General features: G+C 35.6%; 1 protein-coding gene across 1 annotated transcript; it reads right to left on the bottom strand.

Moving 5' to 3' along the window:
* Window positions 1–1856: 1856 nt before the first annotated feature.
* LOC134242357 (cartilage oligomeric matrix protein-like) lies at window positions 1857–15009 on the bottom strand. Its single transcript, XM_062724421.1, is given in 25 exon segments — window positions 1857–2300; window positions 2387–2526; window positions 2638–2735; window positions 2998–3269; window positions 3365–3413; window positions 3576–3754; window positions 3869–3964; window positions 4115–4200; window positions 4299–4351; window positions 5860–5978; window positions 6207–6375; window positions 6478–6585; window positions 6668–6772; window positions 6956–7105; window positions 9128–9205; window positions 9290–9430; window positions 9776–10251; window positions 10371–10538; window positions 10733–10814; window positions 11173–11258; window positions 11885–12161; window positions 12584–12633; window positions 12636–12797; window positions 14025–14192; window positions 14853–15009. Coding segments are annotated over 25 exon segments (3489 nt in total). The 5' UTR covers window positions 14926–15009; the 3' UTR covers window positions 1857–2196.
* Between the last annotated feature and the right edge of the window lie 428 nt (window positions 15010–15437).

Genomic DNA, 15437 nt, shown 5'->3' with positions numbered 1-15437 from the left:
ATGCTATTTTTGAAAATTATAAACGTAGTCATTGCTCTCTTTAACTGAATATTCCGTTTAGAGGTAGGTCATCGTTGTGTCACTTTCACAGAACGGGAGGATAACCGAGTTAGCTGGAGAAGAATAACTTCGCTCAATATTGTCATGTGCCAGGTTTTCCGTTATGGCCGATGAATGTACAAACGTAGCGAATACAGAACAAATACAGCTATATGCATCAGGTAGAAGGATGAAAACAATGACGTAAACGAAGACTTTCTTGGGAATATTCCCCTCTAAATTCAGTCGAAGCGGCATCCCCAATGGCAATTTAATTTGCGAAACTTGGAGACTGCAATTTAGATACACAATACTTCCGAGGGCAGGCTAATGAATGATGGGGTAAGTGTTAAATCTGGATCAAAATCTTATGTCTATTATCGTATCAGAAGTCCAACCGCTTGATGAGTACCACCAGTATCTTGCACATGCACTGAATTTATAATCTTCTTCATGCAGGAACATACAAATGGTAAGAAACTTCTTTGGTGATGTGTCGCCACCGTGGCGCAGTGGTTAAGGACAGATGATACAAAACAAACATGTCAGAAATTTTGAAAATAACAACTTGGGTCATGTTTGTGTAAAAGAAATAAGTTTAACCCCGTAGTTTTTAATTTTTCATTCAAAATTTCACAAAAATAGGATTTCAAGTGAAAAATATTTGTATAGATTAATAAGGATGGTTTCAGAAGGGCAGACTTTTTAACATCACAGGTTTACAATTTCTTTATATAGACTTGACCCATTCATATTCAAAATTCATTTTTTATAGTTCTAGAAAACCCATTTTCCACTAAATATGCTTAACTGTCAACTTTGAAATAAAGATTATCAAAAATAAAGATAACATGTTTTGAAGATGACATTTCTGAGAACATGATTTTTGAAAAATATAACTTATCTGTGAATTTTGAAAATTGAGAAACATTCTGTCTCAGAGCGGGTGATTGTCCACGACTTATACGCCCTCTTTCTTTGTTATTTGCATCATTTGCAATGAAATTAAGCCAAAAAATATATACGGATCCAGGCATCCATTTTTTGTTTGTATCATCTGTCGTTAAAGCGTCTGCTCTAGAGTCCAAAGTAAATAGTTGATCCTTACGTCGCGGATTTGAATCCCATAGTGGGACGTGGAGATTGGTCCTTTGGATGAGACCGTATAAACCGAGGTCCCGTGTCGCAGTAGATGCTGGCACGACAAAGATCCCTCACTGCTCAATGGCCTTGAGTGCGGAGCATAGGACATAATTTGCAGCTGTCCACCGGCAAGTGGTGGCGTCTCCATATGAATGGAAAATTTCCAAAAGGAACATTGAAAACAATATATAATCAATCAATCAATCAATCAATCTTTGATGATTTTAATCACCTGACATTGTCCTAAGAGAGTTTCGATTATGTAACGGTATTACCCCAAAGCAAAACAATTCGATAATTCAAATGGAAATATCGAAAACGAGGTAACTAAAAATAATAAAATCAGAAAAATCTTTTTCTGTTATCATCTTGCTAGGCTTTGCGAAACAAGACGGCCTGCTAGAGTTGATACTCTGTTGTCATTGGAAAGTACATAGTAATATTATCGTCACTTAAAGATGTCAGGAATAAAGCACTGCATCTGATGATTAAACGAAAGTCATTTATAAATAAGATGAAGAGTGCATTTTCCTATACACTTGATGTTCCACAACGCATGCTAAGTTATCAAAGGTCAGCGGTTGTGAGAAAGTTTTACAGAAGTTTCTTATATTAAAGAAAACATTTGACCATTCAATGTTCTGGGCCCTTTATGCATCTAGCGCAATTCTTAATGATATTTTATAATTATTCAATTTATTTCATCATTTTCGAAAGTGTTCATAATATATCAAAAAAATTGGGAATTCAAATTAATATTGGGGATTCAAATCAAAAAATATATACTTCCTTACTTAGAAAGAATGGTTACATATAAGCGCCACTTAGAGTCTTTTGTTACGACAAATACACAGAGAAGGCATGTTATTGCATATTCATAAGACAGTATCACAGCATGATGGACAGAGACTGATTAAAAAAAATACACAACCACGGACCTATCATTGTAAAACGACCGAGGTCTCTCTCAATGTGCACTTTCAGAAGGTGACGATATGAAATCTATATCGGCCTTTATCTCTTTCTGACAAACTGGTACATCCCGGAATCTTCCAGAAATCCCTCAGCTGGTTCTAAAGGCTCGGCTCCCTCTCTCAACAAGCCGCGTGGTACGTAATCTAAAATCCCCAAGAAAAGTAAAAATATATATCGACATCTGTCAAGTAATGCAGATTTCTTCCCATTCATAGTATGTGAAACTTACCATTACACCTATAAACCAGATCAGACCATATGACACCCTCCTGAGAAAAGCTAAATACGCCCAGTTTTCCGCCACGCAGAGTGGCGTCATACACATTTCCTGAGTCAGCCATTAGGCTTGTTTCTTCAAACAACAAAATTCTACAAAAAATCAATATAAGGTTTAAAATAACACTGTAAATTTTGCAAGCAATCAAGAACGAAAAAGGTGAGAGTCTTTTCATTGATATATGATTGTGTTACTATATGTACCTAATAAGACCGATATTCGGTCTATGAATTAACTCCAGTCGATATGCTGTCTTCTCCTTCCAACCTGTATTTCTAGGATCCTTCCAAAGAAGCTGTACCTTTACAAAAAAAATGCCAATAAAGTCAATTTTATCAGGTACAAGAGTACAAGGAGATTCAAGAACTCGTACTTAAAAACAAATTAAGAAGTTTCCAAATGTAGTTAAAACAACTGGTCAAATACTACGTTCCTGTGCAAAGAGAAAAATACTGTGGAGGTCTAACTGAAAAACTGTGGAAATGTTAATCACCAAACAAGCACATCATGTCAAGGTCTGACACAATAATATTTTAAATTTAAATTAATGCAATATAGCATACTTCGTCTGTTGTATCTCCTGTGTGCCATAAAGCATTTCTGAGGTATTCACCCGGACCGGTTTTGGAATTTACCAGCTTCAGCTGAATTCCGGGCTCCGCAACTGCCCGAAATGGAGTGGGATGCCAGTATGTCTGAGCGGACTTCTTCCACATGATACAATAAAATTTAGAGTTGTCTTGAAAACTGAAGATAAATCCAGCATAATCATCATCCACGTCCGTATTCACAAAGAAAGTCCCGCTGAAATCCACGCCAGAAAACGTGATATTACCTAAAGAAAATTCAACGTATCGACCATGATATAAGAAACACTATAAATATGATGTCAGTGTTGAAATTACAAGGTAAATTCAAATGGTTACTTACTGACAGCTAACCCAGGATCGCTATTCTTTGTTTGAACTATTTCTGCTCCCTATAAGACGAATTCTATTCTGTCTTAGGATTATTATTGATTTCCCTTTTTACCCGAACAAACAATGTAAATGATAATTTTTGCATTTATTTATTAGTATAAAGATTATGTCATTATTTCGACCATTTCCCATCGAATTACTTTATTCTTGCATGTATGTACCTGGTTTAAAATAAGCCACTCCGGGTCTATTTGAGAATCCCCAACTGGATCCAACAGGATTGTCTGGAAAGACCGGAAGTCAGTGGAATGGATATCTTTATGTTCCGGACAAACGTCCTCCACATCAGCGAATCCATCTCCATCAGTATCATCTATGCAGGCGTCACCGTATCCATCACCTTTAGAAGAGCATTTTGTCCTGTTAACATTTATTGGATGAAGATCAAAAGACACTGTATACGATAATTATATGATATTTGCTATCGCATGACTCCATTACAGGGTTGGCTTACCATCCGTGTCGACCTGGTCAGGGTTTGATACGAGAGGGCAGTTATCGTCATCATCATCTACCCCGTCATTGTCATCGTCTTCATCACAAACATTGCCTGAAATCGATGTAACGTGTAATCAGATATGATTCGTATCCATTCTGTCAATTTCATACCCTTAGGTCAAAACCCAGGTAAGTACTATAAAAAAGGTAAGTTAATTTACTTATAACAATTTTCATGCAATTTATTGACGATGATTCTTACCGATATTATCCTCGTCTGTGTCCAACTGGTCAGCGTTTGGAACAAACTCACAGTTGTCGTAATTGTCTTGTATTCCATCACTGTCTCTAAATTAAACAATTTACATGTACTAATGACCAGATTAAAGACGGAATATAACCTCGTTAATACTTCATACACAAAAAAGTTTTAAAAATAAACTTACTCGTCTTCGTTCGTGTCACAGATGTCGCCGATAGAGTCATGGTCAGAATCATTCTGCAAACGAATATACAAAAAGATTTGTTACATTTACACTTCAGTTCAAACAGACAGCATTGAAAGCATAAGTTACCAGAAAGGGACAACAGACGACGGATTTTTTCCCGATCATGACAAGGAGCACACGGCGGGTGTGACCGGTCGGCAGGGGATACTAACTCCTCCATGGCACCTGATCACACCTCTGATGTTTTGGAGGTACGTGTTTGGTGTGCTCCTGTTTTGTATTGTTTTATGGGCTTTGATATTGAATACTGTTCGTTATCTCCATATCCTTCATTAATACCTGTAGTTTATTTGCCAGAAAGGGACAGTTTTTACTTGTTGTTTATTTGCCAAAAAGGGACAGTTTTCACCAGAAAGGGACAGTTGTTAACTGTTGTTTTTTTTTTGTCAGAAGGGGACAATTGCTATCTTACAAACAAAAATACATAGTGGGTTCCAGTAAATGTTCAACCAAGCCTCTTTCTGTACTTGTCACTAAGAAATTAACAGTATTGAAGGAGAAACTTCAAGAGTACTGTGCAACGGTATATTCAAGAGGTGATTTAAATCAGAGGTGGGTACTTAAAACCTCCAAGAAACTTTTGGACAATTCAACAGCATAAAACTTTTCAACTTTATACGCAACCATTCCCCATGATAAATTAGAGTCCAGGCTTTTTTATTTCATTGACCGCTGTTTTTTCCAAAAAAAAAAATGGAACTATCTATTGGAATTCGCATGGGTACCAATTGTGCCCCATTATTAGAATATCTAGTTTTGTATTCATCTAAAGCAGAATTTGATCAAAAGCTTAATAAATATGCTGTAGCTTTCAATCCGACATTTAGATATATCGGCGACGTATTGTCAGTTAACAATAGCAAATTCCATAGTTATATCACGGTGAGCTTGACATAAAAGACACCACAGAGTCTGACACATGTTTCTTGTTTGATATTTATTTGAAAAAGACGTTAATGTTTATCTAACAATCAAGCTCTATGATAAACCATGATGACTTTAACTTTTCAATCGTCAATTTCCCTTACATATGCAGCATATACCTTCATCACCTGCATACAAAGTTTATCTATCTCAGTTGATTCGATACGCAAGAGCATGTTCTACGTATAATTTCTAAAATGAGGTAAATTATTGACAAACAAGTTGTTGAAACAGGAATACCAAAAATATCGTTTAAAGTCGTGATTTTTTAACTTCTATGGTCGATACAATGACCTTGTCCGCAAAGACAATTTATCGAGACAAATGCTGGCTGATGATTTTCATACTAATTGTAAGTCCATTATTTATACAGGTTATATTGTAGACTGGATTGACGACCATTTTTTCCGTTATTTCCCGATCATGACAAGGAGCACACGGTGGGTGTGACTGGTCGGTAGGAGATGCTCACTTCTTCATGGCACCTGAACCCACCTCTGATGTTTTTGAGGTCCGTGTTTGCCCTGCTCCTATTTTGTATTGTTTTATGGATTATCTCCATATGTTTCATTACCTGTAATTTATTCGCCAGAAAGGGACAGTTGTCACACAGATCCCCGATGCCGTCTTCATCCCCATCATCCTGGTCAGGGTTAGCCACTTTAGGACAATTGTCCTTGTCGTTCAAAATTCCTACAAAATAAGTTTATATATCCAGCACTTTTATCTATTCATTGTGCAACATTCTGAGGTATCATGTAGGGTTAATTGGTTTATCATCTTGCACCTATAGTTTTATATATTTCTGAAGTCAAAGTTATCTGTATTGTATATGTTAGTCTTGTACATCCGGATCTATCTAAGATTTAAGTAACATCGGATAATTTTTCGCTGAAACGTAGAGCTGGTATTTTTCCTCACCGTCATTATCTATATCAGGGTCACAGGCATCGCCAACGCCGTCCTTGTCCGTATCGAGCTGGTCAGTGTTGGGTACACTAGGACAGTTATCACAAGAATCTCCATGATTGTCTTTTTCTCCTTCGTCTGTGTTTTCCTGACCAGGATTTGCTACATACGGGCAGTTGTCCTAAAACATTATTTTTGCATTATCAACTCAGAACTTTAACATTTTCATGAAAACTTTTATAAAGAATTTTGGTGTCGTATAATCATGGTCCTTGAAGCCTACTGGATTATTAACGATTCCGTCTCCATCGATGTCTTCATCGCAAGCATCTCCGATTCCATCCAGGTCAACATCCTCTTGACCACTATTTGGAACATCTCGGCAGTTATCCTGGAAAGAGCCATTAAAGAAGCAAAAGTGTATCTTCTGGAAGATTCATTGATTTTTTTATGGCACATATCACAAAGCTTACTCTTGAGCATCTGTATTCTTTACAACGAAGCCCGATATTGGGCATGCCATCCAGATCGTTGTCTTTGGCGCAGTATTCCCCATTACCAGCATATCCAATTCGGCACTGCAAATATTTGAGATAAGAATTTACACAAAAAAGATTTATTTATTGTTTTGCGCCAAATCGGCTATGTTTCAGTCATATTTTGGAGGATTAAAAGATGAATTACATTTATTTAGTTTTTTTTTTTTCGAATAAAGTCATCCAAACTGACTGAATTCACCGTTTCCATTTGATAACACTCACCTGGCAGTCATACCCCGATATTCCCATGACACACATGGCGTGTTTGTGACACTCTCTCACTCCGTCTGGACAGAGCGTCTTCATCTCTCGACATCCAACTGTCTGGTTACCGACAAAATCATCAAAGCACTCTCCACATACAAAGGATCCCTAGACACGCAAGGAATATATTCATCAGAAACTCTATCCGTACAAACGAAACCTAACAATTCCAGAGGGATTCTCAAAGCATTCTCCACAAACGGTATTTAAGGTGACATCAAACACTGTCTCATATAAGCGATGGCTAACAATTCAAATAGAATCATAGAAACATTTTCCAAATACAAACAATACCATACATGACCAGAAATCATCGTACATTCTCTAAAACCAATAATCTCTAAGATGGAGAAACCACCCTAACCTCTTCCAATATACGAGGGGCATTTCAAAAGTTCTGGCAACTGTTTGATAAATAATTAACCGTTTTACGGAAATTATTGAGTTTGATATCATTGGAAAGATCAGAAAAATATACACAAGTTATGACATCACTTTATAAATTTTATGACGTAATGACTCCGAAAATGACGTCACAATATAGAATGTTCAGCATACTGAAAATTCGCGTTTTTTATCCATATGAGACGATCGTAAAAGTGCTGCCAAAGGCTTATTTTAAAAAAATATTTCCAGGAATTTTTTCACATGCAAAGAAGTAGAGTAGGACTATGATACTGTTTATCAGCAATCCCATTATTTATTTTATAGTTTGTTTACGAGCACGTTTTATGTCCGGTTATGCTATCATCGTTATTCATTTAAGATTTTTATTTACATGATACGGCTGGATATTCGGTCTTTTATATAGCTCTCCATTGTTTGAAATGAAACATGTCCTTATTAAACTGAAGTATATTAATGCAGTTTTCATCCAATATATTTTGAGTAATAGGACTCTTACTGTTTACGAATAAAATGTACTACATCTTGCCCCTGACTTGATTCTGTGCGTATTTTTTCATATTAATTCAACTTCAGCGCCCCAAAACTCACTACTGCTTTTGACTTTTGAATCCAAAAAATGAATAAAAGTTACACTGACATGTAAAATCTTATATATTTTCCAGGCATTAAAATTTGCAAATATGTGGAGGTATGGTGGGGCTACAACTGCGCTGCCGCCATTTTGGATTTTACGAGAAAATATAGGGCACACTAAACTTAACTTCTCTTGAGCCTTCATCGATCCCACAAATCTGGTTAAAACACATGACGAAATTATGCCATTAAATTTTGTAACAAGATCGTCTATTTCTCTTTGATTGTCAACTTTGTCTCTTTCTCACAGTTAGGTATTTTTTATGCAATAGTTTGAGCGAGATTAGACAAAAAGATGCTAAGTTTGACACTCGCTAAAACCATTTCAGAACAAAAATATCTCTGAAATAGAACACCATATGACAGATTTTAGTCTATGTAAACATTCCACCAACTTGCATTTTTTCCGTTAGCTTGCGTCCGAGTAATGAGCAAAAGTTGTTTTGAAAATTTTAATTTGATCAAATTGTTCTTTTGTTTCGTCATTTTTATGGTCAGTATGCTAGGCAGTCTATATTGTGACGTAATTTTCGGAGTTATGACGTCATAAAAATTACAGAGTGACGTCATAACATGTGTATATTTTTCTGATCTTTCCAATGATATCAAACTCAAAAAATTCCGTAAAACGGTTAGTTTTTTTTATAAAACAGTTGCCAGAACTTTTTAAATGCCCCTCGTAATTTACTCAATCATTCAATGGGAATCAAAAACAGTTTCCACCCAAAATCTTTTTAATTACATATTGGTATATATCATTTTCTAGATACTGGTTTATTTTCTACATGTATCTGTGTATATCAATTTCAACACTCTAGTAGTGTGTTTCATACTCTACATGGGGATGTATTTTGTTTTCTACATATAAACTTATGTATTTCATTTTATACATACTGGTGTATTTCATTTTATACATACAGGTATATTTTATACATACTGGTGTATTTCATTTTAAACATACTGGAATGTATTTCATTTCCTACATACGGGTGTATTTCATTTTCTACTTAATTTTATTTCATTTTCTACATACGGTTGTATATGTATTTCATTTTCTACATACGAGTGTTTTTGTCATTTTCAACATACGAGTGTATTTGTGCAGTGAGAATAATCCACACAGCCTCCATTATTTCCGTCTTCACATTCATTTACGTCTTCACAAGCCTAAAATAAAAAAGTCTCTCTAAATGAATAAAGGATTATTGGACAAATGTGATGAATGCGATCATCAAGTTGTTACAATCAGACCTGCTGTACGGCTTTCAGGCCCTCGATACCGACTCCAGACACGTCATTTCCGGAGTATCCAGAGGGGCAGCTTGTACACTTATATCCAGGAATTAAATTCACGCATTCCGTCATGAAACTGCATGGGTTATGTACTCTACACTATAAGGAAAATTTAGCATATTACTTATCAGAATTTTTTTTTTATTAAAAAAACTGTTGCGAACTTAGTTCATTATACCACCCGTAAGCAAAAATGACCTTGGATTCCCTAAGAAACTTGGACCTTGGAAAATATGATGAGAAATATTTATTGGAAGGAAATTGACTTCATTTGAAAGTAACATACTATTACATTGTACTCCCTTTCCTCCAACACAAGATAAGCTGTTTCTTGACTTTTACTTGTCAAAAATTTACGATATCTTCATTTAGATCTTCCAGGAATTTAAAACCCTGGATCTGCACATGTCATTTCAGTTCCGGGAATGCTTATTAGCGATTTACCTCGTCAATATCCGTGCAATATGTCCCGTTCCCTTTATATCCCTCAGGGCACGACGAACATTGATATCCATTATTGGAATCTACACACTCCACTCCAGCAAAACAAGGATTTGAATCACAACCAATGGGGTGGCAGCCAGATTTTGTTCCATTTCCCGTCATGCCTTGTGGACAGGGACCGCACTGATATCCGTCATCGATATCAATACAAAGAACTCCATCAAAGCAAGGAAGACTTTCACAACTCTCTGGGGATTGAACACATCCATCGGCAGTCCCGTTTCCCTGCATGCCGGTCGGACAATCTCCACACTCGTACCCGTACGTAGTGTCAACGCAAGTGACTCCTGGAAAACAGGGTCTGGATTGGCACGTTATTGTCTCGTCTTGACAACCATTCCGTGATTCGTCGCCTATCACTCCTGTCGGACACTGACCACACTGGACTCCGTCCACTGTTTCCGTACACTGTACACCTGGTCATAAATAATACACTGAGTCTTTTAATACAAAATTAAAAACAAAAGTTATAAATACACATATGGAAATTCAAATTTATTATGAAAAAAAAGTTGCAAAATTGAATTCAAATTGCCTCCAAAACAAGGCTTCTGTTCACACGTGATTTTAGGAACACATGTGATTCCGTCTCCTGTGAAGTTTTCTGGGCACCTCCCACACCGGTATCCACGTGAGGTATCCTCACATTGCACGTTATCGTAGCATGGCTTGTCCTGGCAAGTCAAAATTCTCTCTCGGTGATCTGCAAATAAAACCATGTGGGAGAGAAGACGTTTCCCTTTGTATCTACCCTCATTTACAAGCAATCCTGAAGAAGACGATGATCTACTAGCCTCAGGCCACAACATGCATGTGGCCCTGGAACCCAGTCAGTAAGATTATTGACTTTAGTAGAGAATTTGCTTTTTTATTGATTAGATATGTCTTTATTCTTACACGTATCTGTTGGTTGGCCAGTGCGCCCTCTACACATATCACAGCGACTCAAGACTTCTCTCAGGTAACGTGTCTCTTGGCCCTAAAGTGATATTTAACAGTCAGCAAAAAAATTAATGAATTATTAAAATAAATAGTAAAATAAATAAAAGCAAAACTATATCATAAATTTACTATAATAAAAATATGTGCATTTAGCCTCGTCGGGGGATAAGTAACTTCAAAGGTTTGTAAGGAGATTAAAGGAAAGGACCTTCTAAGTTTGAAGAACTTGTGTCCGATCCTTTTGTTAAAGCATCTGAACAATAACATAAGTGGGTCAAAAGCTCTTGTCCTTCAAAGATGCAAAGCGACGGCCTTAAAATAGTTCACATCCTCTACTTCAATTTTATTTTTTAAAACTTAAACAAAAGTAGGTGGTAAAGTAAAAATGAAGAGACCTGTATCGTTATCTGTCGCTGCAGTTGCATAACGGCGGAAGTGAGTGTTCTCAGGGAAGTCGACAATAGATGGACTTCTCTAGAATCTGTAAAACATGGCTAGATGAGGTCAATTCGGCAGACGTCGTCAAAAGACACTTAAAAAAGTGAAGCAAGTTATTTAAGGAATAAATTTAATAGCTACCCATTTTATTCGGTATAAACTGGGTTGGGGCAGTTTACGCTTTATAAACCGCGAAGTGGTTTATAAAAAAGCGTAAACAGTTCCAACCCAGTTTATACCGTATAAAATGGGTAGCTATTAAATTCATTGCTTATAATTTAATTTTCATTTATTTGATGTAAGAAACAAAGATGATTGTTCTTACAAAATGAGTTCAATTGGTACAAAATTTGAATGTAACGTCAGGCGGATTGATACATTTTGACGTACGTCATTGTGACGTAGGCAACCCATTTTATACGATATAAAGTAAATTTTTTATCCAATCAAATACAGCGTTACAACCAGAATTAAATTATTTGAAATTAACGTAGAAATTTTTTTATCGGTCATCTTTGATGCAATTAAACATGTTATACTTGGTTGTTTTAAAGACATGGTGTATCAATTTCCCTGATATATACATATTGAGAATTTTTGAGAAATAAAAATGTTACTAAACATCATATTAATTGTAGTATCATATGAAGTCGTGTGACCATTTAATACCAATGGGTATGGCTTTAGAATCCGGAAGTGTTAACCTGTGTCGACTTTCCGGAAGAGGTTCCCTGGGAGTTTTAACATGGCCCGTTCTATCCTTGGATGATGTTTTGTCTTTGTCGAGGTCTGGTTTTGGGCGCGGTGGTACTACCACTCGAACAATAGTATCATGAGAATTTCTAGAGGGTGGTTCCTGGGTGGGGAAGCTGACTGGGCATCCCTGATTCTGGAGGATATGTCTTACATCTTTTCCAACATAAAACCAGAATCTGGGATTTATTTGCTACAAATGAAAAAGAAAATGTTTTTTTTTTGTCTGACCCGAGTACTAGATACGTCTTTCTATCGCTTCGAGTCAATAAGTGAACTGCCACCAAATGCATAAAATGTAAAGAACGAAGTGTATTGAATTCATCTGATTTGAAGAAATAATACTGGGCTATTTTAAATAGTAGCGGTTCAGATGTTATTCATGCATATATATATTATATATACTGTATACATGTATATACAAGCCACCAATTTTACAATAAAATGAGAAAAAGATACAAATAAGGAATGAAATTTCACGCTCTGTTTTTTTTTGTAGAATAGAGAGAATATGCCAATATATTTTGACTGGTGATTAATTTTCTTTCAATTAGGGTTCAGTTTCTGACTCATTATATAAACCTAAATATCCTGATCCCAGAGTCCTACGTTTACCTGTCGCTGAGATCCTACCAGCCCCTCCCTGATGGGAACTGAGCTGGTCTGTTCCCCACCAGTTTGCAGTTGATGTACATTAAGATTTGGTTGGGGGATTTCAAGAGGTCTTTAAAGTGGAGTGTGATCCGAATGTCTTTTTCTTTCAGCTGCGGTTGACATGGGAATGTTATTTGAACCTCTTTTCCATCCCGTGATTTTACGTGTATAATTACTAGAAATAGAGAATGTCATATTTAAAATGATTTAACAGACTAATATGAAATTTATTTGAAGTATACAATAGTACTTTGTCGAGCATCAAAATCGGCAAGGATTGGACACCTGCATCTCTGCCAGTCAAGGTTTACCACCCACTCCTCTCTTTCCCAACAGAGCGGATCGAAAACTCTTGGAATGCAAGGATTTGGCATCTGCCATTAAAAAGCCAACATTCGGCATTAATTATTGAGCTACTATGGCTTAGACATGCCATATCAATTTTACAGAAAGCAAAATTTTTATTTAAAAATAAGTTTTGAGCAATTAAAAAAATCGTAAATACAATGTAATAATTCGTTTGTACAATTTAGAAAATCGTTTCTGCAATTTTTAAAATTGATTTAATGTTGATGGTGCAATTAACCTTAAGAAATCGTTCAAAAAATGAAAGGATTCAAACGATTTCTTTCATTTTTAGCTACCTGAGCCGAAGGCTTGGTCTAGGCTAGGCCTTTTATTGGGGCATTTTTTTAATAAATATTTTTCTTAGTGATAAGACCTTTCCTGGGGTGCAGTTATTTTTTTACCTTTTAACTTTGATCTTGGAACTTGATCTATATTTCAAGAACTTGAACTTTGGTCATAACATTTACAGAATTGGTGCCAGGGCTTTTATATACGACAATGTATTTAACTCTCGTTAGGTTGTGAAAGTATAAGCACTTTCAAGCATATTTTGTGTGACATGGAGCTATTCAAACAAACAACAAAAATTCAATTTGCAAATGATAATTTTTTAATTTTGCAAATAAAAAATTGCAATTTGCAGAAAAAAATATATCTTGGTCTTTGTTGATGTCGAACCAGTACAGATGAGAGGTTGCAAAAGCATGGAATCTACACAGTTCATTACAGTTCCACAGACATTGGTATGTTACCAGAGACAAAGTTATGTTACCAGCAGAGCATTATCCTCACATTCATTAGATTTACATACCAAACAATTATTGTCGGGAAACTTTACAGTTAATCAGTTATGCTTATTGTTAACATTTGTTCATGATAAAAAGCGACATGGCATTAATATGTTGTATGTTTTGGTTTTATTCAGAATTTGGTAACTCTGCGATGTGATCTTGATTCCTAGACATTGACACACGCAATATGGTGACAATTATTTAGGTGACACTGAGAATTGACTAACGTATATGTGAGAAGAAACGATACAAGTACGCCATACCTTGATGTGAAGTAAATTCCAGGTATACGATGAACTTTGTACCAAGTGTTTCATCCTCACCCCGAAACAAAACCAGCGCCCCCTGGCGTTCTTTGTCATCAAACAATTCCCCTGTCAGGAACACATCTGACGTCATCAGGAAAGCCGAACCTATAGCATCCTGCTCCACTGGAAACAACGTCTCAAACTTTTAATATCGAATTTTCTCTCGGCGATTAGCATGATTTGTTTATCATTAACTACACATGTATACTAAATGTAATATTTGAAGAAAAAAAATCCACGTCTACAGTGTATATCTTCTTGTTTTAGCGTAGACAGAGACATATAAAACCATATATTTTATATGTCTCTGACTTCTAGAATAGATATATATATACAGAGGGATGTAATTTTTAATAGAAGTATAATTTTTAAGTTAAAAAACGATTTTTATGTATTTTGCACCACACTATAGTATTATACAAATGGTGCCTTTAAGTTTACATGAGGTCGATCCAAAGATATATCGTCTTCACAGAAAAGCATATCGACCAAGCACGAAGTGCTTAGTATGTTTTTTCCGTTTGAAGTCGATATTATATATATGGATTGACCCAATGAAGGGGCTTGGTTTGTGACATTTTTATTAGCATTTTTTACAGAGATTGCCAATAAAAGTTAGTATCATTTAACCATTGAATTATACATAAATATAAAAACAATTTTTGCCGTTTTTTCTGTCGCAATTTATCGTATTAAGCTTAAAACAAGAATCATAGTAAAATATTAGACATCACAAATTACAATCTTTGGTTATGTTTTATACTAAAGTATTTAAAAGCTCACCCTTTTTGAACTCCAAAGAAAATTTTAAACATCCCCAAAGTAGAATGAGAAAATAAAGAATTTTTGCCGTCATTTTTGTATCATAGTGCGTCTCCCTAGTCACTAAAAAAGGTCGAGGGGAAATCAAAGATGTGCGTGAAAAACAGCTTCTGTGGGAACTTTACGGCTGTTTGCAAAATTTAAGCCAGGCATGGAAAATAAGAAAATAAGAACTAAAAATCTTATCAAAACTCTCAATTTAATTTTGGTACTTCATTTGCCTAGTGTTTTTATCACATTTTTATTTGTTTTTTTTTATCTTAACATTTGTTTTTTTCTTTGAATTGGAACCAAGACTTAAGATAGAATAGGAGATATCTAATTTTTGCATTCATCTGTAGCTAAAAAGATTTTTATCTTAAAATAATTTTTTATGCATTTACGCCCACATTTTTTGTGTTTTATTTTGAATTCTTACAATAAAACTTGTGTGTGGTAAATTAGTAGGATTAACATTTAGCCGGAGCATGGGAGAGGTCAGTTTTTTTCTCTGCCGCTTTATCCTCGACGATTGTGTAAATACGTGTGGACGGTGACAAGACTCAA

Source organism: Saccostrea cucullata, unplaced genomic scaffold (assembly GCF_032062105.1).
Source record: "Saccostrea cucullata isolate Sc308-1 unplaced genomic scaffold, CSIRO_AGI_Scuc_v1 ctg4544, whole genome shotgun sequence".
NCBI lineage: Eukaryota > Metazoa > Mollusca > Bivalvia > Ostreida > Ostreidae > Saccostrea > Saccostrea cuccullata.
The sequence above is the reverse complement of the archived record's forward strand: the minus strand, read 5'-3'. Positions and strand labels throughout refer to the sequence as shown.